At 39.8% G+C, this 21582-nt stretch overlaps 3 protein-coding genes across 12 annotated transcripts in view; 1 reads left to right on the top strand and 2 right to left on the bottom strand.

Annotated features, from left to right (window-relative positions):
* The window catches only part of LOC101167142 (ryanodine receptor 1), a 55909-nt gene extending 50806 nt beyond the window's left edge, over nt 1–5103 (bottom strand). For 3 of the 7 annotated variants that reach the window (XM_011483492.3, XM_020708881.2, XM_020708879.2), the window contains exon 1: nt 4840–5102. In XM_011483492.3, the coding sequence (XP_011481794.1) occupies nt 4840–4887 (48 nt within the window). In that variant the 5' untranslated portion in view covers nt 4888–5102. Of the gene's footprint in view, nt 1–4839 lie in introns of all 7 variants that reach the window. The other 4 variants (XM_020708880.2, XM_020708882.2, XM_020708883.2 and 1 more) reach the window with 3 other exon arrangements.
* Nucleotides 5104–6001: 898 nt separating this feature from the next.
* nfrkb (nuclear factor related to kappaB binding protein) lies at nt 6002–17024 on the top strand. 3 transcript variants are annotated; one of them, XM_011483494.3, is made up of 26 exons: nt 6002–6087; nt 6842–6986; nt 7093–7294; nt 7430–7557; nt 7634–7805; nt 8108–8212; nt 8287–8360; nt 8440–8521; nt 8598–8793; nt 9029–9140; nt 9228–9354; nt 9449–9526; nt 9602–9678; nt 9776–9822; nt 9917–9977; nt 10060–10234; nt 10312–10418; nt 10554–10677; nt 10765–10844; nt 10987–11180; nt 11266–11536; nt 11630–11809; nt 12915–13631; nt 14120–14226; nt 14368–14506; nt 14680–17024. In XM_011483494.3, exons 2-26 carry the CDS (start codon nt 6861–6863, stop codon nt 14818–14820), a joined length of 3822 nt encoding a protein of 1273 aa, XP_011481796.1. In that variant the 5' UTR covers nt 6002–6087; nt 6842–6860; the 3' UTR covers nt 14821–17024. The 3 variants fall into 3 exon arrangements, with proteins under 3 accessions (XP_011481796.1, XP_004076478.1, XP_011481795.1); XM_004076430.4 differs by having other exon boundaries at nt 10984–11180; nt 14371–14506; XM_011483493.3 differs by having other exon boundaries at nt 10984–11180.
* LOC101167390 (transmembrane protein 45B) lies at nt 15249–21247 on the bottom strand. Of its 2 annotated transcripts, XM_020708877.2 has the most exons (7): nt 21117–21245; nt 19180–19298; nt 18662–18859; nt 18367–18579; nt 18079–18263; nt 17234–17376; nt 15249–15499 (listed from the first exon to the last, which is right to left on the bottom strand). In XM_020708877.2, exons 3-7 carry the CDS (start codon nt 18849–18851, stop codon nt 15388–15390), a joined length of 843 nt encoding a protein of 280 aa, XP_020564536.1. In that variant the 5' UTR covers nt 18852–18859; nt 19180–19298; nt 21117–21245; the 3' UTR covers nt 15249–15387. The 2 variants fall into 2 exon arrangements, with proteins under 2 accessions (XP_020564536.1, XP_004076411.1); XM_004076363.4 differs by lacking the exon at nt 19180–19298 and having other exon boundaries at nt 21117–21247.
* Nucleotides 21248–21582: the final 335 nt, after the last annotated feature.

Here is a 21582-nt window from a genome sequence, read left to right as displayed (position 1 = left end):
TCTTTGTACAAACCTTTTAACTGGCAGTTCAACCAAATGGTGGAACAAAATTTTAAAAACAATAATTGTGTGTATTCACCCAAGGCAATGAGCATTTGTTCAAAGTAGGAAGAGACCGGAACAAGACTTATCAACTTTCTGCAAAGATTAATTAGCAGAAATTGTAATGATTGCACACTGTTTGAATTTTTTGGCCTGTTTTTGGACGTGACTCTATAGTTTAGCCCTGTGCCTGGACCTGGATTATTGTGCTTCAGCCTGAACATATCAGCAGTATTGGATTCTCTGGCTGGTTTGACCCTGACTAATTGTGGATCATCACTATCAGTCTTCCTCCCTCTCATCCTCTCCCTCTGGACCTTGTTGTTTCTTTGCCTCTTGGAGCCACTAGTCCCTCATCTCCATGTAAGATACATTTCAGTCACCCTGCATAGTTTACTGTTCTTCCTATTCCAATCTGACTCCTCTTGAGCTTCTGGTTAGTCTGCCATCTGCTGATTGGACTACCCTCCCACCATGCTCCTGTCTCTCATCTAGATGTTCTGTATTCACCTGAAGTTCAGTTCAGAAACTACAACAGGAAGTAAAAACAAGTCTTATGGAGATTACAAAGGAAGTTTTCATTTCCATTATTGCAAAATTTAAACAATGACATTATGTTGGTGTTTTTCAGAAATAAATGCCTTATCTCCACGGGGGGGGGGGGGGGGGTGTTCTACGGCACTTTAATCAACAGAGCCATGTTTTGATTTTAAATCAAATCAAATCAAACTTTGTTTATAAAGTAGCGCTTCTCCTGCATTTGCGCAGCTCGAAGCGCTTTAACATTAAAAACAGAAAACACACAATATTACAGTAAAAGCCCAACTTATCCTTCACCCTTTCTACTCCCCTCTGTTAAAACACAGGACCCATGGCCCCCACGTATAAAGAATAATGACTATGTAACTTTAAATAAAATAAATAAATAAACAAGCAAACAAACAAACAAGTAAGGCTTGTTTGATGCTTGAAGATACTTTTAACAGTTTTTAAAATGTCTTAACGTTCTTGCGCCTTCTTATTTATCCAATCTTTTAGTAAGGTATGAACCGTCGCGGACCCAGAGATCCTCTGGCACTGGTCTTCTAACCATTCCGACTATAGAAACCAAAACATACGGAGAAGCATCTTTTCAACACTATGGACCCCGTTTGTGGAACAGTCTGCCAGAACCGCAGAGAGCATTAAAGTTTTTAAGAAAAGGCTAAAGACCCATCTTTTTAACCTGGCTTTTAGCTAATTTTTTACTACCACTATTTATTTATTTATTTATTTGTTTTATTCATTTATTTTTATTTATCTATTTTATCCTGTTTTATGAACTTACACTAGATTTTAATGTGTTATTTTAATTTTAATTTACCTTATTTCAATGGTTTATTGTTTATTGATTTTATCAATATGTTTTCTTTTTCATTCTCTTTTTTATTTTTATTTTTTTTTATTTTCCGGTGCTTCCTCAGTTGGGACCTCTCATTCTGGGTCGGCTGCTGTTCAGCCACTGCGGCTCTGGATGTGGACCTGCATCACCTCTTTGCCGTGGTGGAGCGGTCCCCGCCTGTGATGCTGCATTTGGCTGGTCATGCGGCTATTCACAGAGAGGGAGGTTCCAATTATCAGCGTTTCCAACATCTTGTTTTCGTGCTCAGCCTATTTATTATTTCTCATTTCTCATTGTCTTTCCATATCAGTTAGGGGGTGGGAGATGTGAAAGAAGCAGGGGGTTGTGTAGGTACAAGGAGGGAGGCCCTGTTTTATTTTTATTAATACATTTTTGTGCTTGTTTTTATATTATTAATTTTGTTTTGTTTTAATGTAAAGCACTTTGTGTTTTACTTTTATCTGAAAAGTGCTTTATAAGTAAAGATTGATTGATTGGTTGATTGATTGATTGATTGATTGATTGATTGATTGATTGATTGATTGATTGATTGATTGATTGATTGATTGATTGATTGATTGATTGATTGATTGATTGATTGATTGATTTTTCTGCATGCGGAATGACTGCACAGGCCTGTTACTATTCATCCCTGTCTCTCGGTTCTAATCTTGTTGTCTATGTCATTCCAAGCCTCCGCCCCCTTTGCTCTCTATTTCAGGCTCCTGCACCTGCTGCTCACACATCCCTTTCTGGAAAGCTACAGGAATTTAAGAATTGACGGCCAAAAGCATTCCTACCATTTCAATGACAGCATTGTTAGTTATCCTGCTGAGCTGAGGAGTGGTTAGGATGATACTCATGAGACACACCAGCTCATAGATTCAAAACATGAACAGTTTTTTTTTGTAGTCTAAAGAACAAAGTGTCATCAGAGCCTGTAAAGTTCTTTACATGTGGTTTTAAGCATCACATCAGACAGTTGGGCTTTGAGCCTTTTGGTCAACCCTGCTTAAAACTGGAATCTTGCTGTTTGAAAAAAGTAATGTGTTACTGAAGCAACAGCAAGAAGGAAGAAGAGGCAGCTGCTCAGGAACAGCTGCCATGGTGACACATCACATATTTGACATTGCATTGTCTGACAGTTATCACTGAAAATAGCTTTAAGTAAATCATCATTAAGATTGTAGCTGTTCTACATGTGTTCATCTGACAGGAACCCTGTGTGTAATATTTGTTTGTGGAGACTTATTTATCAGGCTGTACTCAAAAGCAAAACTAAGTATGGTAGTCCAGCATGGTCTTATTAAGGATCATCATGTCTTAAACAAACATTTTTGACAGTCAGGAATGAGGAAACAACATATTTCAGTTGCTATGCTCCCAGAAAGTTGGTAAGCATCCTCAAAAATATGATCCAATCCGCCATTTAAGTGGAAAAACAGAAGGAACGTGTTTGCTTGTTGCTTGTCTTTTTTTCCACATTTTTACTCATTGTTATCAGCTTCTGTATTACTGATTTGTAGCAGTCATTTTTTCTGCCCATCTCCTGTATCCACAGCTGCAATGTTGTCCTGAAGAATGCAATCTGCAAATTTAAATGACTATTTATGTCTTTCACACATCTGTGTTTATAATGAATGACGATTTATTTAACCACAGTGGTTCTTGAGCAGTTCCATCTCAAAGTATAGTTTTTGTTTTCTCTTTCTTTCTGTTTGTTTCAATTGAATCTGTTGTCACAAAAGCATTTAAAACTGCAACTGCCGCTGCCACAAAGAATGCATGAAAGACCAATGTAGCTAGCAACTGAACAACTAATTTTTTTAAATGGTTCAAAGATCGTAAATGTAATATTTTTGAAATAATTGTTTTGGTATATTCAAAGAAGATCAGTTGAAGAGATCTTGTGAAACAATAAAAGTTGCCTCTATAAAAGGCTACTGAAGCCCATTGCTTTCAAAGACTTGTTTTACTAAATTGCCACAATTATTTTTTTTAAAAGCAAACAACTGTCTTTGCAGGCTGTAAAAGGAAAATTAAAAATAGAGAAGAGTGATTTAACTTTTTCTCATCACTGCTCCCTGCTGGTGTAAATGATGAACAATTAAGAGAATCCTCAATACTGTGATTTCAAACTTCAAGGCCTTGCCAGGTTTTCGTCCCACCACACATGTTATGATCACATCTTCTAATCTTCCCTGTGTTTTATCACAGAGTCTGGTGGTACTGAGACTAAGCTGAGGGGAGGTTCAAGTTAAAATGACTTGAAAATAGCCTCTAAGGTGAAACATTCAAGCAGTGAGGTTCTTGCATGGACTGGAGTAAGCAGCTGCTGAAATGATCCAAGCTTTGCAACTGTTAATCCTCTCGCTGTAAATTTAGAACTGTGTGGAGTTCAAGGGGAGCAGACACAGACTAGTGCATGTCTCACACATACGTATATAAAGCCACAGCTGACGCTTGTTTTTCAATTTTAGTATTAAAATTAAAGCTGTGGAATTTAACTTTTTTTTGTCATTTATTCATATAAATATTTTCAATCAACACATTTAATCAAACATGTGTTGATCATTTTAAATGATAATGGGAAGATGTCTTCAGATAATTAGTGTCTTAGACTTCAGAAAAGACTCGAGTGACATGAGTCTAAATAAAAAAGCTGTTGCATTAACACTGAGCTTGCACAGAAAGAGTCTTATATTACAGCCATGTGTTTACAAGGCCACAATGTCCTTTGACAGACTATGACAAAAAGAAAACCTGACGGCTCAGCAGCCAACGAGCTTTAGTTTCAAATAGTTAAGTGGATTTGTTTTTTTGAGAAATACTTCTCGTAAAGATGAAAAGGTATCCTGCTTTTGCTAATAAAATATTCAGTAATATTTAAAGAGAACCATGATCATAATGAGTCATTCATCTTGGGTCTACACCAACAAACTGCCTTTTCGTTCGTAGTTAGGTGTTTAATTTTTTTTTTTTAAATCAATTTCTTAATTCTAAAGGATCTAAAGGATTCTAAAGGATCAATTATTTTAAAGCTGAGCGGAGGGTTTTAACCCGTTAAATAATGTACACAAAAAGCACTGACCTAGGGTTTATTTAAATTAACACTTAGTTTTAAAAAAAATGAGGAAATTATATATTAATATAAGTATATTGATATATATATATATATTTGAGTGTTTTCCAACACTTATTGCAAATGAATTTTGCCTTTGTGACAACAAAGTCATATATCAAATGCTGCCAAGTTATAAATAGGGAACAGTGCTGACAAAAACCCAACACCCGTCCTTGTCTGTTAGAGGTTGACCTAAAAAAAAGAACTCTAAATGCTTTAATTTTCAAAGCACCCACTCTTCTCCATTGTTGAGTGCAGAAGTTGTTGGGAAATCTTTAACAGCATCACTTACTGTTCGCAGGAATTGGATCTCCTCTTCTCCATCAGCTCCTTCTGCCATTCTTCACAGCTGTCAAAGAAAAAACCTCAAGAGAAAAGGGAAACAGATTTGTTCACAGTTTGATGATTCCAGGGTCCTTTTCCATCTGCACCATGACGCTGGTTTCTGAGGGGATAGGATGTATCTCCAGCCTCCCCTTCCAAAGCTGTGATATGAGGCAGGAGGATGAACTGTTCATGTGTACAGCTGTTCATTACGGCATCATCAAGAGGTGGAGCAAGCTGACAAAACAAAAGCAGCAACTCGAATGGTTCTTTCCCCTCTAATGTTAGAAGAAGTTTCACCTGAAAAGATTAAGCAAGTGCGTGAAGGCAATGAGGAGGTCGGTGGACAAATCAAGGAGGAGGGTGGTTGACTTGAATGAAGAGAACACAGAGCTGTGATTCAGTTGTGATGATGTATTAAGGGAGCAGCAAAAACACAAGGAAGGACAAGATTTAGAAAAAAATAAAGACTTGCAAAAAAAATAGGTACAAAAAATGAAATTGAATCAATCAAATCAATCAAATTTCCTCAAAGCACTGTAATATCAAGAGAAACTGGGTCTAATGACTCCAACTTAAGAATGGAATACTAAACACCTAAAGAAGGTTTATCATTTTTTCAAAAAAAGGAAAATGCTACTATTAAGGCCACCGTAACAGAAGAAAAATAAACAAATATATTAGAAAACAGTTGTAAAATTGTGAGAAAAAAATTCAACAACTAGTAATTTTACATAGAAAAAGTCTAGCGTGTTCAAAAATAAAACTCTAAATCTAGCTTTTATGATGTTTCAACAAAAAAACAACCAAACAGTACCTGTTTTATTTCTTTTACAGAAAATTCAGGTAGATTCGATGGACAACACATTCAAGACTCAATTATTTTTTCTTTCAATTTTCAAGAAATCACAAAAAAAATGCAATTTTAATACATTTACAGTTTTATTCTCTTTAAAAGTTTGACTATTTCTTCATAATTTAATGACATTTTTAACATAACATAACATAATTTTATTACTTTACCAAGAAAGAAGTAATAAAAAAGGGGAGATGGGGGACTGAAGTAGCATTTTTTTTAAGCGCCGTTCCTTTTTCTGCCTGTAGGGGGCAGAACACGATGTGGACATATTTGCAGTAGAAGAAGAAATGTGTGCGTCCCCAAAAAGGTTCCTCCTGATTAAAAAGAAAAAAAGGAACATTTGTGAACAACTGCAAGGTAAGACCTCTAAGCTGTTTGTACTCGCAGTTTTTACTAACTATTCGCATTTTACTATGTACTAAATTCTGTTTTAGTGCAAATATGAAACGTTTTAATGTTTATTGTAGTTATATTTTAGCTAAAGAGCTAACAGCTAGCTAACATAGGTTATCGCCGTTGGTTGCAATCAATAGCAGTAAAATTATTTCCTCAAACAATTTAAACTCACTTAGCACCTGATGCTCATAGTTAAATTTCCCTGTCGGTGCATGCTTACTATAATTGAAATATGTGGGGTTTAAAAAAAAAACAACAACAAGCGGAATGAACACGAAAAAGTTATTAGTTAACTCGAGAAAATAAAGTGTATAATAATTAAACAAAATTAATATCGTGCATTAAGCGAAATAACAAGGCAGACATAGCGGTACTGGTTACTGCCTTCACGTTTGCTGTCAAAAACATTAAAGTCCGTATTTGATATGATGACATTTTCCTTTATCACCGCCCACTGCTCAGTTTATTGACATGCTGCAAAGAGTGGTTGTTTAATTTAGAAGTAGACATGGTGGTCTAGCAAATACCAAAAAGCCCTCTAGAGTTTTGTGCTTTGCGAAGATATTCTGTTACATATCTTGATTTTTTTTTCTGGTGAGTCTGATTTACTTTTTGACTATATACCCAAATTTGCTGACAAAATTCCCCTTTCACATAATAAATAAAGCCTTTTCCCACATCATCATAGGCTTCATTGTGTGTTTGTAATCTAAAGGTTGGCTTTAGGTAGAAGAATGGATTCACTTTCTCAAATGATGACTGGTCACCTTGATCCAAAAGAGGGGAATGATGGGGTGATCACAGAGGAGTGCATGCTTGGAAACTGCAGGGTGAGCCTTCCAGAGGATCTCCTTGAAGATGTGAGTTTTCTTAGAAACCCTACTTATTCTTTTGAAATCAAAAACCTATTGGATAATAATTCACCAAGGTCACTCTTTTTTATTTATCTTCTCCTGTTTTCTGCAGCCTGATATTTTTTTCTCTGTGTTGAGTAAAAACACGTGGAACGAAGTACTCACAGATTCTCAGAGACAACACTTGCGACACTTTTTGCCACAGTTCCCTGACAACAACCCTGAAGAGCAGGACAGCACCATCGCTGATCTGTTCAACAACAGAAATTTTCATTTTGGAAATCCTCTACATCTTGCACAAAAGCTGTTCAGAGGTGATTTCTGAGCCTCATTGCAGACAAGTCACAAATGAAATAGATCAGATTAAAGTCTTTTTGTGTGTGCACACCTCAGTGCACGACTTTTTAATCATGAAAGGATTTTTTAAAATATATTATAACCCTGTACAGATGGTTACTTCAATCCTGAGGTGGTGAAGTACAGACAACTATGTGCCAAGTCTCAGAAGAAACGCCACCTGCACGCCCTTCAGCAGTATTACCACAAACTGTTGAAGCAGATTCTTGTCTCCAGAAAGGTAGTTTGCTTTCCTGATTGATACTAAATTTGCCATCCAGTTTCTTGCTCAGTATCGGCATCTCTTTTTGTTTTAGGAGCTGCTGGATTTTGCCGTTCAGAATGGTTTGGACTTTCCACCAAAAAGAAGGCTGCCAAATAAGACGCAAGCTGAAATGAGGGAGACGAGGGTGAGAAGAAGATGGAGCCACATACTTAAAGAGGTCAAAACAGAGTGTGGAGACAGCATTGTATCCTCTGACGATGAAGGTCAGTCTTTTCTGTTAATTATGTAGCACTCTTTTTTTTTTTCCTCTTACAATTGCTGCGATTAAAAGTTGGTTTATTAATTAGTCTGAAAGATAAGGAGTTTTGAACTCCATAGGAAATAGTGATTTAAAAAGAACAACAACAAAACAAACCTGTCATATCAGACTAAAAGCCAGGAATTGACAAAAGAGAACTTAAACTTTTTTGAGATTCCGATCCCTAAATTTGTTTTTAAAAATTTCCGCTTTTAATTGTTTCATTCATATATCAAGCTTTTGTATTCTTGCCTTTTTCACCTGCAGAAATGGCGTTATGGACCCAGACTCCTCAGTCGCCTTCCTCTCCGTCTTCCACCGTGTCGCTCAGAGTTCTTCCCACCCTCTCCACCCAAGACATGAAGACCTCTGGTCAGTGACAGGTTCTGCAGTAACGTGTGAGCTGAAGAAACTTCGTCCCTTTATTTTTATATTTTTTGTTGCAGAAAAAGTAGAACTGAGCCAACTGGACTTGAAAGTCATGTTGCAAAATCATTGCGAGAAAAGAAAGCGCCAGCCTGTAAGTTATACCAGCAAAAGAGAAAAAAAAGAGATATGGCTGCCTTTGTACCTGGTTTTCAATAGATATTTTTTTTCAGGACCACCCTGACCTGATTACCTCTGATATCCAGCTGAGAGACATCCTTTCCAGATCGAACATTGGTCGAAAAGGGACCATGCGTAAGTAGAAAGCGTCTTGGCTTTTTTTATTTATTTTTTAATCACAAAAAGATTATGTTCCTTGTTTCTTTTTCAGCACTTTTTGATCTGTCTCTGCCCAAGAAGAAGATAAGAGATGAGAAGCGGAGGAAAAAGTTGAGAACAATAAAAACGGAGGCTGAAGATCCCTGTGAAAGTCTGCCCCTTTCAGAAGCCCTTTCAGCCCCACCAGCACACATCAGTGGCTCTCTGCCAGAAGCCCCCTGCACGCCACAAGCCATCATCAAGGAGGAGTATGACTTAACTGCATGTTGTAGCATATAATCACCACTTGGGGCGCCCTCATAAACAATGTAAAACAATTCTCTTGACTGGAAATGAGACATTAAAGGTCTAGCTTCATTTTTTTTTTTTTAGGTTTTATAGTCCTTATTGTGGCAAAATGAGCTGTTTATTTTATCCTCATTGTGTGAGAGAGATGCAAACTGGTTACCATGTGACACCATTAACCCCCCAATGTTGTTGCAGGGTTGTGGAGGACTGCCAGAGCAGCCCTGGAGCTGTGGAGGAAATAACTACGAGTTTCTTTAGCTTGTTGGAAAGCATCTTTAGAACAGAGGGTCTTGCCAGCACGTTAATGGTAGGTACTGTTGTTTGTAGTTTGTTTCACACAAGCAACATTTTTTGTCATGCACACTCTACAACACACGTGTTGTGACTTTGGCAGTTGGAGGAGAAGGTTCAAATGTGGCAAATGTGTCCAGCCAGCTCCCACAATCCCTGGTTTTCCTTTGCTTCATGCTGGTCTGACCTGGTTCTTCAAGCACTGCAGTTTCTAGCAGGAGAGACTAAAGGTAGCCAGCAGTAGTCACTCCCACAAAAAACGTATGGGGATCAAATAATCATCCATCTATTATTCTTTCCCCTGGCAATGTTGTCAATGATCAGATGGCATGATGGCGCTCCCGAGTGGATTTTTTCCCTTTGTGGAATTTGTTGATGAATGTCAGCAGTGGAGATGGATCGGTAAGAGGGTTCTGCTGTTGAAATAAGTGACACATAGTTTTCTGTAGACATAATTATGCTTCTGGTTTATTTTAGGACCCACTCAGGATACAGAGAAGGACCTCGGTGCACTCTGTCAGTTATGGCTGGACTCTAAAGATTTTGTTGTCAAAGTAATTTATTTTTTTTTCTTCCTTTTTTTTGGGAAGGGGAAGGGTAAAGCTTTGCCTAACAGTTTGTACAATGTGATATTTATGCTTGTTCTTACAGACAGAAAGTGAAGACATTTCAGAAATGATGTCTCCAATACCAAAACTGTAAGCTTTGCTATTCTAAAGCAAATGTAGAGAATTACTTGCACGTTTAGCCTTTTAAGTATTTGTTGGGAGTTTGATGTATTTTCTTGCATAGATCTACTGATTATGTCGTGAGGCCGAGTACTGGAGATGAGAGACAGGTGTTTCAAATTCAGGTGTGTTTGTGCTGCATCGCTATGGCATTTTGCTGTTTTATTTTGACACACGCTCCAAGTTTCTGCTCTTTTGCTGTTTTAGGAGCAGCAGCGATACAACGAGCCACACAAAGCCTTCACCTTCAGGATGCACGGCTTTGAATCGGTGGTGGGTCCTGTTAAAGGCGTGTTCGATAAGGAGATGTCTCTCAACAAAGCCAGAGAGCACACCCTGCTTCGCTCAGACCGCCCACCATACGTCACCATTCTCTCTCTGGGTTAGACATTCACTTATTTTCTGATTGGTGCTTTAGCAGAACACCGACTTCTATGCTCTCTGGACTCTGTTTTTCAGTGCGGGACGCAGCAGCCAGGCTACCCAATGGAGAAGGAACAAGGGCGGAAATCTGCGAGCTTCTGAAAGACTCGCAGTTTCTTGCCCCAGATGTCACAAGTGCACAGGTGGGAAGGTTTTCCATTGGCTAAAACATTCATTTAAGTAGAATATGGAAATGTCTTCTTTGCAAAGGAAGAATTAGCTTTTACGTGTCTTATATTTTTCTTATCCTACCGAGCTCTTTTTTTTTTCTCTTTTAGGTGAACACAGTTGTGAGTGGGGCGCTGGACAGACTTCATTATGAGAAAGACCCCTGTGTGAAGTACGACATTGGTCGCAAACTGTGGATTTACCTGCATCGCCATCGCAGTCAGGAGGAGTTTGGTGAGCAAAGAGCTTCAAAGAAGATTCTTGACTCTCTTAAAGTGTAAACACGTGACTTAATTCTTTCATTATGTTTCTTTAATTCAGAGAGAATCCATCAGGCTCAAGCCGCAGCTGCAAAAGCAAGAAAAGCTCTTCAACAGAAGCCTAAACCAGCTTCAAAGCCTGTACGCTCTCTTTTCAGATACATAAAACCGCTTTACTACAGCTTTTTTAGTGGTTAAGAAACCTGTGTCAGTTATTTGGAATGACAGATTATCCCTTTTAGCTTGGAGTGTCGAATAGCTCATTTTAATTTTGTTTTAGAAGTCTGGAAGCAAAGATGGAGGTGGAAAAACCCCTGGAAGTGTAGAGCCAGGGCAGGATGTGAGCTCTAACCCCATGTCTCCCATCTCTGCAACTCTCACCCCAAACACACCTGGGACACCCAAGTCCCCTCTACCCTTCACAGCCTCCACACCCACAAAGACCGGAGTCCCGGACGCAGTCAAAACCAGCCCAGGGTCAGCGCGATGCAGCAAGCAAAATCTAATTTTTTTATCTATCTGGTTTAAACTAAATGCCTGTTTGTTTGTTTTTCTCTTGTAGAGTTCTGCTTGTGTCCCCTCCATCACTGCCTCAGCTTGGAACCATCTTACCCACAAGTCAGGCTTGTCCTCCGGCCTCACAGCCGGTTTCGTCCCAGCACACGGCCCGGATAGTAAGTCACCTGGCTGCCAGCTCCCTCCCACAGGTGCGGGTTGTTGCTGCTCAGCCTGCTCTGGCGCCTTCAGCTGCAAGCCAGCAGACCACTCTGGTGCACCAGACCCCACACCAGATCCGGGTGCCTGTGTCTGTGGCGGCCAAGGGCATTTCACAGGTACCCTGAACGCCATCTGACATTCCCATGTTTGTTTAGCATGTTTCAAGCGTGTTGCTCTTTCTGTGCTGCGGTTGTTGTTTGAACAAACAGGCAGTGGTTTCTGTGCCTTTACGAAGTCAGTCCGGTACCAGTCCAGTGCAGGTTCCAACCACTTTGTCCATGTCAGCTGTAACCGTAACAAAACCTCAAACTGGATCTCCTGGCAGCCCTGCTAACAAACCAGCATCTCCAGCGGTGCTGCAGGGAGTCACCAGCTCCAACATCAAACAGGTGAGGCTTTCTCAGTGTTAGAAAATCCTTACAGGGCTTTACATTTGCTGAACTTGGTAATATTGTGTAGCTTTTTAACTTTATAGGATGTCAAATAAAAGCTCTTTATCAATAAGCCCTACTTTTTCCTGCAGGCTATTGCTTTAAACTGATTTATGGAATTTCATGCCATATTTCTCTTAACTCTATCTTGAATGGTTACCAGACTCTTGACTTGTCAGAGACTGACCTCACAACTTGGCCTAGTGTTTAAAGGTTAAAGAAGGTCAATTCTGGATGTTTTCTCTCCAAAACAGAATTTAAATAGAACCACCCAGATTAATGACTTTAAAATAAACTTCGAGACCGAACACCATGGTTCTAATTTGAACCGCGTCACAGCTTTATTGAAAGCAGGAAAAACAAGACCCAGCATTATTACCACTACCTCTGTGTTCTCCACTGTTGACAGTTAGGATGACTTCTGCAGCGTTTTGGCCTCCATTCTGTCTGCTTTAAAGACCCACTCTGTGACAAATTGTTTGTTTTTTTAACACATTCTTGTTGCATTTTTCTAATGATAGAGGACATCGTTGTGAATCGCATTTGAAAAAGGTGCGATGTAGAAAATACGCTGGGTGAGCCTCAAGCTCCCAACTCTGCTCCGCTTAGCAATAGGGAGGGATAGAGGGGCGGGGTTGCTTCATGCCGACAGTCCAGCCCACAACTCAGTGACCAATGTCTGAACTCCTGCTACCCTGCAGAAATGATCTCCTAGAAAACGACACAGGTCTTTTAATTTTGGCTAAAAACGGCACAATAATAATTAAAAGACCACTGGAAACGCTTTGAATATAGATCACAAGATGACCAGAGCGGGTCTTTAGGCTAATCCAGATCCAATCTGGACGTCTGTCGGCGTGTAGACCGATACCCTAAAACAGTTTGGCCAGCAAATATTTTACTTAACTTAATTTAGAAATGTTTAACATGTCTTCAAGGAGTCTAAATCAAACTGTTGATTTAAGATAACTTTTAATGTGTAGTTATGAAAGGGAATACGTCAGATTTTTATTCCTTTAAGTCAGTCTCAATAATTGTCTGATTACAATTTTTTTTTCTCCAGGTTTCCATCACCGGACAGCTGGGAATGAAAACTCCAGGCAGTGCTGGAATTCCAATAACTGCCACAAACCTGCGCATCCAGGGTAAAGATGTCCTGCGTCTTCCACCCTCCTCCATCACCACAGATGCCAAAGGGCAGACTGTGCTGCGGATCACCCCGGACATGATGGCCACTCTCGCCAAATCGCCAGTCGCCACCGTCAAACTCACTTCTGATTTCCTGGGCTCTGCCTCTGCGGGCAGCAAGAGCATATCGGCCACTCTCCACGTGACGCCTCCCCACCTTTCACCTTCCTCCGCCTCGAGTGCTCCCCCCTGCATGGGGGAGACCCAAACCACCAAAGCGGGCCCCATTTCCTCCACCGTGCTGAAGGCTGCGGGAGACACGGCTATTCGTTTGATGCCCACATTAGCCGTCAACGTGGCCGACCAGAAATCTCGAACTTTCTCCTCAGACAAGAGTGCCACTATCCGGATCATGCCAGGCCTCGGGGTTATACCACAAAAGCAGGGTCAGACTATCACGATGACCACCTCCACCGGCAACAAACCTCTGCCAGTGCCCACCTGTGCCAATGTGGTCACAATGGCTGCCGGTGTGGCGACTGTTACTAAGAGCATCACCGTAGCGCCTGGAGTATCTGCCGCCCCCCTGACGCTTGCAACAGCAACTGCAGCGGTGCGACAGGTTCCTGGAGCTGTGGTCACGACACAAGCGGTAAGCAGCCAAAGTTTACTAAACCAGCAGACCTCTCAACAAGAAATGTTTGATTTTAGGGAGACTCTAGTTTAAAGACCCACTCTGAGTTTGCCTTTATTCAAATAATGATGAATCAGGAGATGAAGACAAGAAACGCTGTTTTAAAAATAGCTCATCTGTGATGCAGAAAAAGTTCTTCCTGCTCTGAGCTCTCAGCTACATGGGAGGGGAATGGGGGCGGGGGTACTTTGTGCCAATGGTCCCACCCACAACTCAGAGTTGAATTTTTAATGAACCCCTGCTGCTTTGCAGAAACTATGTTCTATAACAACACAGTTTTTTTCATTTTGGCTAAAAATGGCATCCTCATACTTAAAAGACAACTTTGAAAATAGATCAAAATATGGTTGTAGTGGTTCTTTCCATTTTGTACTTGTTCTTGAAGTAAGATGTGACATGCACATGTGAAGGTCACTTTACGGATGAACTGGCCTGTTTCACTGCAGGGAAAGTTACCAGCACGCATCACTGTGCCTCTCTCTGTCCTCAACCAACCGCTGAAGACCAAGAGCGTCGTAACGACACCAATCGTGAAAGGAAGCATTAATACAAAGTAAGTGCTATGAGATTGATGTGATTAAAAACTTCTTAGAAAGATATCATAAAAAATAATTGAATTTTCACATAATTTTCCCCAGTCATAAGCTGTACTTGGAAACATATTTGCTTTTCTAAATCTTTTTGTCTATTTCAGCAGTATCAGTAGCTTGGGCAGAAACATCATCCTGACCACGATGCCTGCAGGCACCAAGCTCATAGCTGGAAACAAACCGGTCAGTTTTGTCACAGCTCAACAGTTCCAGCAGCTTCAGCAGCAAGGACAGGCCACACAGGTTTGTACATGACGCCGATGTGAGATAAAGACATAAACATAAACAACTTGCCTGTTTCATTATAACAATATTCATATTTTTTTCTGTAGGTTTTTGTTACATCACTCAGCCAAATCGTTCTGTTTTTTGACTGAAATGCAAACTTGTAACTGTGCTTTTTTTTTTTTTTTAAGGTTCGGATTCAAACAATCCCGACTCAGCAGCTCCAGCAGCACATAGCCACCGGATCTCCGAAATCTCTGTCAACAGTTGTTGTCACGACAGCCCCTTCCCACAAACCCGCACCTGATCCCCCACCTGCCCCCCAGAACTGATTTCCTTTCATCATTCAGCCTGGTGCTTTTAGAGTTCTTGTTTTAGCTGTAGTGTTTTTGACTAAAACTGGAGTTTTCAAGTTATTTTCAGGAAAGATTTCCGGCAGCAAACGTCGTTTCCAGGATGTTCCATCAGTCTAAGGTTCAGGAAGAATCCGAATTTGTTCAGGTGTATTATGAAACTCTTGAGTTTTACTTTAATTGTAATTATTAACTGGAACTTTGTAAATATTAAACTGTTAAATTAGCCTTTAATATAACAATAGGACTTTGCTATCTTGTATTTTGCTGCAATAAGTTGAAGATCTGTTCTCTTTTAATGGTCTGACCAATTTGTTTCACTTAAAGTGTCAGGTTTATTTTCGTTTGAGTCTGAATTCTTGTTTTTCTTTCATTTGCATTTCAATAATTGCAAATATACATTCAATGTGATTTATGATTTATTGTGGTTTTATTAAGAAAAAATGTAAATAATATCGTGCAAATTGGCAGACGTCACACAGATGCAGCAGGAGTTTGGGGACAAGCAGAGTTAAACCAGCTTTCAGTACAGCTGAACAAAGAACTTCACTCTTCTTCAGATTCTTCCAGCAGAGCTTTCTCTGAGTTTGTTTTGGAGAACGTGTTTCTCATTCCAATTTCGATGTCTCCCCTCCTATCCGAAAATCGTGTCAAAGTGCTGTAAGAACAAGAAAAAAAATTAAATCAAGTTCTTTTTTTTATGACAAAAACAGATTCAAGATGATTGAAAATTTAAAATGATCAAAGAACAAGACAAATCTTATATAAATATTGATTTTAGGTTAAATAAAATCATAAGTAGACATTTATAACATTCTGTGCTGTGAGAGGTTTTTACTATAGGAAAGTCTTCAATTGAAACAGTTTGTTCTATGTGGAACACACATTTGGTTTAATTACCTTTCTAGACTCAGTGATGCAATGGATCTAATGGAGTCATGCATAGGTTCTGAGGTTAATGATCCATCAGAATCATCAATATTTAAAAAAACATCTGTTGAATGTCATGACAAAAATAACTGTTGCTGAAACAAGGCTTTGGTATATTTGGAAAAATCCAAGCCCTAAGGGTCACACATTACAATAGATCAAAAAATTACCCATGTTTTATTTAACATATGAGATGTTAAAATGTTGCAATCAGCTAGTATTTACTGTAATAATACTTATAAATGACCTTATTTTTCCAATAAGGTCGTAAATTTAAGCTGTCTTACATCTGAATGGACACTGGATGAACTATGAGGTTTTATTTCTAGATATGATCAACCTGACGGGATGGAGAAGTGATCACAAGGAACTAGAGTGCAATATATCAACTCTGTAAAATGCTGAGTTCTATAACTTAGTACTTTATAGGATGGAGGAAGAAGTTGGCCACAAATAAGTTCATAAAAAAGATTAAGAAGAACAAAGTCCAAGATGGAATATTTAGCCGACCAGATATCACAGGAACGACAGTCAAGAAAATTCCTCAACGCATTGACACTGCAAGTAAAGGACAGGAGGAGGAGGAGGACTAGAAAGTCTCAATCTATGGGGTCATGTTCTCAGAAATGTCATTTTGGCAGACTGGAGAAGTGGCTAAAGCAGAGTTCCCCAACTCTGGTCCTCAAGATCTTCCACCCTACCTGGTATTCAGTTCTTCTTCCCCTCTTGTTGCTGATTCAGATGATTCAGTTTGTTGTTTTTTTTGTTTCAATTCTGATTGACTCAATTGACACACCTCATCAGCAGCAAGAATTGCAGGGAAAACTGGAAATAGGTGGGGTGGCAGATTTCAAGGACCAGGGTTGGGCAGCCCTGTCCTTAAGTTAAAAGAAAGGTGAGATGTCTCTGGAAAGCGTAGAATGAAAGATCCCAAAGAACTGAGCACAAAATTCCAGCTAAGATGGAAGAAGAAGAAGACAGTGCTGATGCAGCAGTGTAACATCGTTAAGAAACAGAACATGAAAGAATGGAAAATTTAAAAACAAGATGTGACAACTAGTCCCTTACAAAGGTCTGTGGTAAAGAACAGAACACCACTAGATTCACAGGAAAAGAGGATTTTGCTGTTTTTTTATGTTTTCTGCTAAATTCTATTTAGTTTTTTTCCAAAAATGTCTTAAGACACTGTGCATTCGTTTAGAGAATAGTTTTTGTGCTTATGTCAGAGGAACTCATTAAATTGCTGCATTCCAGTACTGGTTGAACTTGCTTTCTTTCTGAGACCTTCATTGAGAATGTCTTCATAAAATTTGTCTTTACATTCAGCAGGTAATCTATAGTGTTGGACGTTACAAAGAAGTTTCGTTGTATATTAAAAATGTCATACAGAGCTTGTTGCATGCATGCCACTCTGGAAAAACATTATGTTTAAACTTACAAATCTGAGAAATTCGATACTTACAACCAAACTAGGAAAGAAGTGCTGGCAACTAGAAGCAGGGCCATGGCTAGATGCCAGCAGAAGCACATGGTTACAAACATGATGTTGCCATGTTCGTTTAAATCCCAATCTGGTCCACTCAAGGGGTAAAGCACAAATCCAATCTGAAATGACAAAGTGTCAAGAAAGAAATTAAAAAACAAATCAAAAATTGTAACTTTTTTTATATAGGATACTTAAGGAAAATATTTGCTGGTCTTTCCTATTATCTATCACATTTAGAAGAAATAATTAATTATTAAATTATTAATTAAAAAAGATATAGGAACAGCAGCATTGAAGCTTCTCTGTGTTTCAAAGAGTTTTTCTGATGGACTCGCAGAAGAACTGTGACTGGGGGGGCAATAAAATACTCTATAAGTAGCAGAAAGCTGCAACCAAAAGAATGCAAGTGTGTTTTAGTGATCTTCCTCTTTACCATTTCCATTTCTTTTCATTTTCTTTATAAATGTATTTTCATTAGGGGATAAATTCTAGCAAATATCATAAATAAATTCAGCAACGTTGGACTGTTTATCAACCCAAATGCGACTATTACATAACTTCATCGCTAGCAGGTTTTAACCATCTCTCCATGTTGTCACTTTCTCTACTCTAAACGAATTCTAGTGAGTAAAAAGATTTGTTTGGTAGACAAAGCATATGAAACAGGAGGGGGAATCCTCCAGGTAACCATGGAAACTTCCTTACTTGACAAAATGACAATTGTGTGAAATCTGATCAGTCATCTGCTTCTGAAAAAGTGTAGTAGTGTGAACCAAAAATATATATTTTTTACAATAACAAAATTTGACTATGGAGATCACCTGGTAGAACCATGAGCCCTGCAGGATGAAGAAGCACGCTCCGAACAGCTCCAGAAGGATGTTGTCTTTTATGAACAACTCCAGCATGATGCTGGCTGACCCAGCGAAGACAGGAAACAGCAGCAGGGAGTGGATGTGAGCATCCAGGGGGGGTCTGGCATGCACATGAAAGTAGAAGAGAAATCCTGCAGGAAGAGACGGCAGTCAAACACACATCATGACTCGAGTTTACTGATAAAGCACTATGATAGAAAGATGTTAAAAGTGCTTAAGGTTTGTTCCTCCCACCTTCAACAAATAGAGCCAAGGAGAGAGCTACTCTGTCGATACGAGCTGGCACCAGTTTGGATGAAGTGCTGAGAAGCATGGCTATTCCAGAAATCCCAAAGAACAGATACATGGAGCTGTGCTGCCAGTTCATCAGCTTGACCCAGGACTTGTTTTCCTTATCATACAGATGTGCGTGCGGCCCATCCACCACAAACTGCTCCACCATAATACCTAAAACAGGACAGCAGTAGGCACATAAAGGAGGCAGGCACCAAGCTGAGATGATGCGGAGAGATTAGAAAGGAGAGCTGACCAACAAATGACGCAAAGACTTGCAGTCCTCCCTCGAAATAGTTTATCCTTTTAAAAAGAGGCGGCAAGATCTGCCTTGCTTTGGGCTGGCTCTTCCTCCAGTTGTGAAAAAGGACGTATTTGACCGTCAAGCAAAAGCCATAGAACAGGAAGAAACTGCCAGGAATGGCGTGCCCTCCAAAGTTGGCCATTGTTTGGCCTAAAAACAAAAGGAGACACAGCATGGCTTAGTCATACCATAAATACAAAGCCTGTCCCTCAGACTGGTTCTTCATAGCTTTCAGTTTAAAGTACAGAATCATAACTTAAGTTTACGTCCTTTATGTAAAGACTCATGCAAGAAAACCAGATGAGAATTTGTACATTCCTGGGATGCAGCCTGCATAATATACATGAATCAATTTTAGGTCAGGGAATCAGATTGTTCAAAATGATTGCTTACACCCCTAGTTACAATGTTATACTCCCTGACGCACAGCACGAAACAGCCTTGCTGCATTATTTCTTTGTTAGTGGTACCTTTGTTTGGTATGCGAAGTGAGTTGACATGTTATCCCTTTAGCGGTTTTCCGATGTGCAGCTCTAAGAAACTCCTTCTGAACAGAAATCCCGCCCCACGCTGCACTAAAAAAAAAATTCTAAAAAAAACAGACGCGCAGATTAGAAGAAATGTGCGCATTTCAGTTTGCAAAAGAAGGCGGTTGCCTTTTCCTCTATTTACTTTAAAGAAAAGCGTGAACCAATATACTGGCGTGGCGGGAGGGCTGCTCTCTGGCAGGTCTGGGCCTTTCACTCTCCGTGGTCCTGTGCCCCCCTGCGCTCTGGCGCTGGGGACCCCTGTGCAGGTCCTTTTGGCCTTGGTCTTGGGGGCTGATGTTGGGTAGCCCAACGGGCGGATTCCCCACGATCTGCTTTCCTGCGCTGGGGTCTGGAGGACCCTGGCTGTCACTGTTGCTTTAGCAGGGGTCTTGGTGTGGGGGTGACGAGTACTCCCCCTCTGTTTTACGTTTTTTATTTTTTACATTGCATCATGATGTAATTGGATCATTCCAACATCCACCACAGTAGTCACTCACCTGAGCACAAGTGCCACCTCACCTTTGCACAAATAGTATGCCTGACAGAATCATATCTGCTTGACGTGTTTGTGTGTTTGTTTGTTTTTATGTATAAATATGTGCGTGTGAGCTGTATAGGCGATGTGTATGTGTTGACATACATGCGTTGGAAGATTTTTGGAGCCAACAGTATGTTTGTAATATCTGAGTGTGTCTGTGGACAGGCTCCACGCTGTTGACATACACATGTTTTTCCTCATCTTTCTTCTTTACTATTATCCCCCATCTCAAACATCCTCTCTCCTTTTTTTCTTCTTTTTTTTCCCGTTCGGCCCAACAAGAAATGTATAAAAACACAATTAATATAGTAAATTGTAGCCTCAAATACAAAAAATGAGTTTATACAAATACACACCTCTTGTGTAAAAAAGATTCATAAGATTCATTTAAAAATGAATGAATGAAAATGAAATGAAATAAATAAATAAATAAGAATAACCAATATTGACTATGACTCATTTCAGAAACCACAAATTACCGTATATGAAATTCATTGTTGTTAAAAAGAATCGTTACACCTCCAGTGTCAAACATGTTGGTCTTTGTATCCACCTGCCAGATTTTTTTTCCCTCAATACAGCCCACAATCTCATTTGAGTTGTAAATGTGGCATTCAAATTCAAACTGGTCTGTTTGGTTAGTAAAGATACAAGGAGGGGAGAAAATGACATTTCAGGAAAAACACGTGACTAAAATATATAAAATTCCGTGAAATAAAATGGGAGGGGGGGAATCAATTGAAGCCATTTAAAATTGGATCGTTATATTTTTGTGTTACAGTCAATGTTGTGGTCAAATTTATTGTTGTTTTGAAGGCTGGGTGTAATAAAGCTCCGTTGAACATTACTTTTGGTCTGTTAGACTAGTTTTTCCTGACTGGGCCAGTTTGACTTCACGTGAAGCTCGTTTCCTCGAGACAAATTAAAGTCTGGACTTGTTTCAGGAACTTTCTTTTTGTCGCGCTTTCAGTTATACAAGGATTTGCTTCTGAAACGTGAACACACCGGGCCGCTCTCCTCTAACGCCGCAGCGCACGCGCACAACGCCTGATGACGTAGCGCCGCTCAAAAGCAAATCCAAAAACATTATAAATAATGAGCGACTTAAGTCTAAGAAATTTACCAAATAATAGTTGCGCTTGCAATAAAACGTCTCAAAATAAATTTCCTGAATAAAATCACTTAATATATATATTTATTTTTCTTTTATGCAGCAACTTTTCCTCCTTTCATATTTCACTCAACAACACACTTTCCAACATACCGGCAAAGGTGTTTGTTAGCAGATATTCCCTGTTAGGGTAGAGTTTCTGCAGAGACAAACATGAAAATAACTTACACTCTTGGTTGGTGCTTTCCCCCAAAGGATACCTGTGTGGTTATTAGCAGACAGGTGCCTCACAGGAGCTCCGTTCTCTGTGTAAACCTGCACACCTGTCGTGCGCTCCTCTAACCTGCACAGTGTCAGCACAAAGCCACACCCATCCATCTGTGACCGTTTGAGGCCAATCCCTCTGGGCAGGGGTGGAGAACACGCGGCTCTTTGCCTATTACCATATTTTCTACATACTGCATTTTCACGACCCTATGACTGTGGTGCGGTACGCCTAATGCGGTGGCGGCAGCGGGGGAAAAATCTGCGCCACTATTGGGTTACTATTATCTGTTATATCACAGTTTGTAGCGGCCTGGAACTTGTGAATCGCCGTCCCTGCAGCTGCACGCTCCTGTCTTCGAGAGGGAGCTGCGTGCGTGCGTGCGTGAGGAGGAAAGGGGAAGAAGATAAATGAATCCATGGTTCGCAA

The sequence above is a fragment of the Oryzias latipes genome, chromosome 14 (genome assembly GCF_002234675.1).
Source record: "Oryzias latipes chromosome 14, ASM223467v1".
Taxonomy (NCBI): domain Eukaryota; kingdom Metazoa; phylum Chordata; class Actinopteri; order Beloniformes; family Adrianichthyidae; genus Oryzias; species Oryzias latipes.
Note: the sequence above shows the minus strand (reverse complement) of the source record. Positions and strands in the feature narration are given on the sequence as shown.

Excerpts from the sequence above, each read along its gene's own strand:
- nfrkb (XM_011483493.3), top strand. The coding sequence starts at position 6,861 with ATGGATTCACTTTCTCAAATGATGACTGGTCACCTTGATCCAAAAGAG. Across the intron at positions 7,806-8,107 it reads TGTATCCTCTGACGATGAAG|AAATGGCGTTATGGACCCAG; the intron begins GTCAGTCTTTTC and ends TTTCACCTGCAG. Across the intron at positions 14,507-14,679 it reads AGCAAGGACAGGCCACACAG|GTTCGGATTCAAACAATCCC; the intron begins GTTTGTACATGA and ends TTTTTTTTTAAG.
- LOC101167390 (XM_004076363.4), bottom strand. The coding sequence starts at position 18,851 with ATGGCCAACTTTGGAGGGCACGCCATTCCTGGCAGTTTCTTCCTGTTC. Across the intron at positions 18,264-18,366 it reads CTTGGCTCTATTTGTTGAAG|GATTTCTCTTCTACTTTCAT; the intron begins GTGGGAGGAACA and ends CTCTTCCTGCAG. Across the intron at positions 17,377-18,078 it reads AGGGCTCATGGTTCTACCAG|ATTGGATTTGTGCTTTACCC; the intron begins GTGATCTCCATA and ends TTGTCATTTCAG.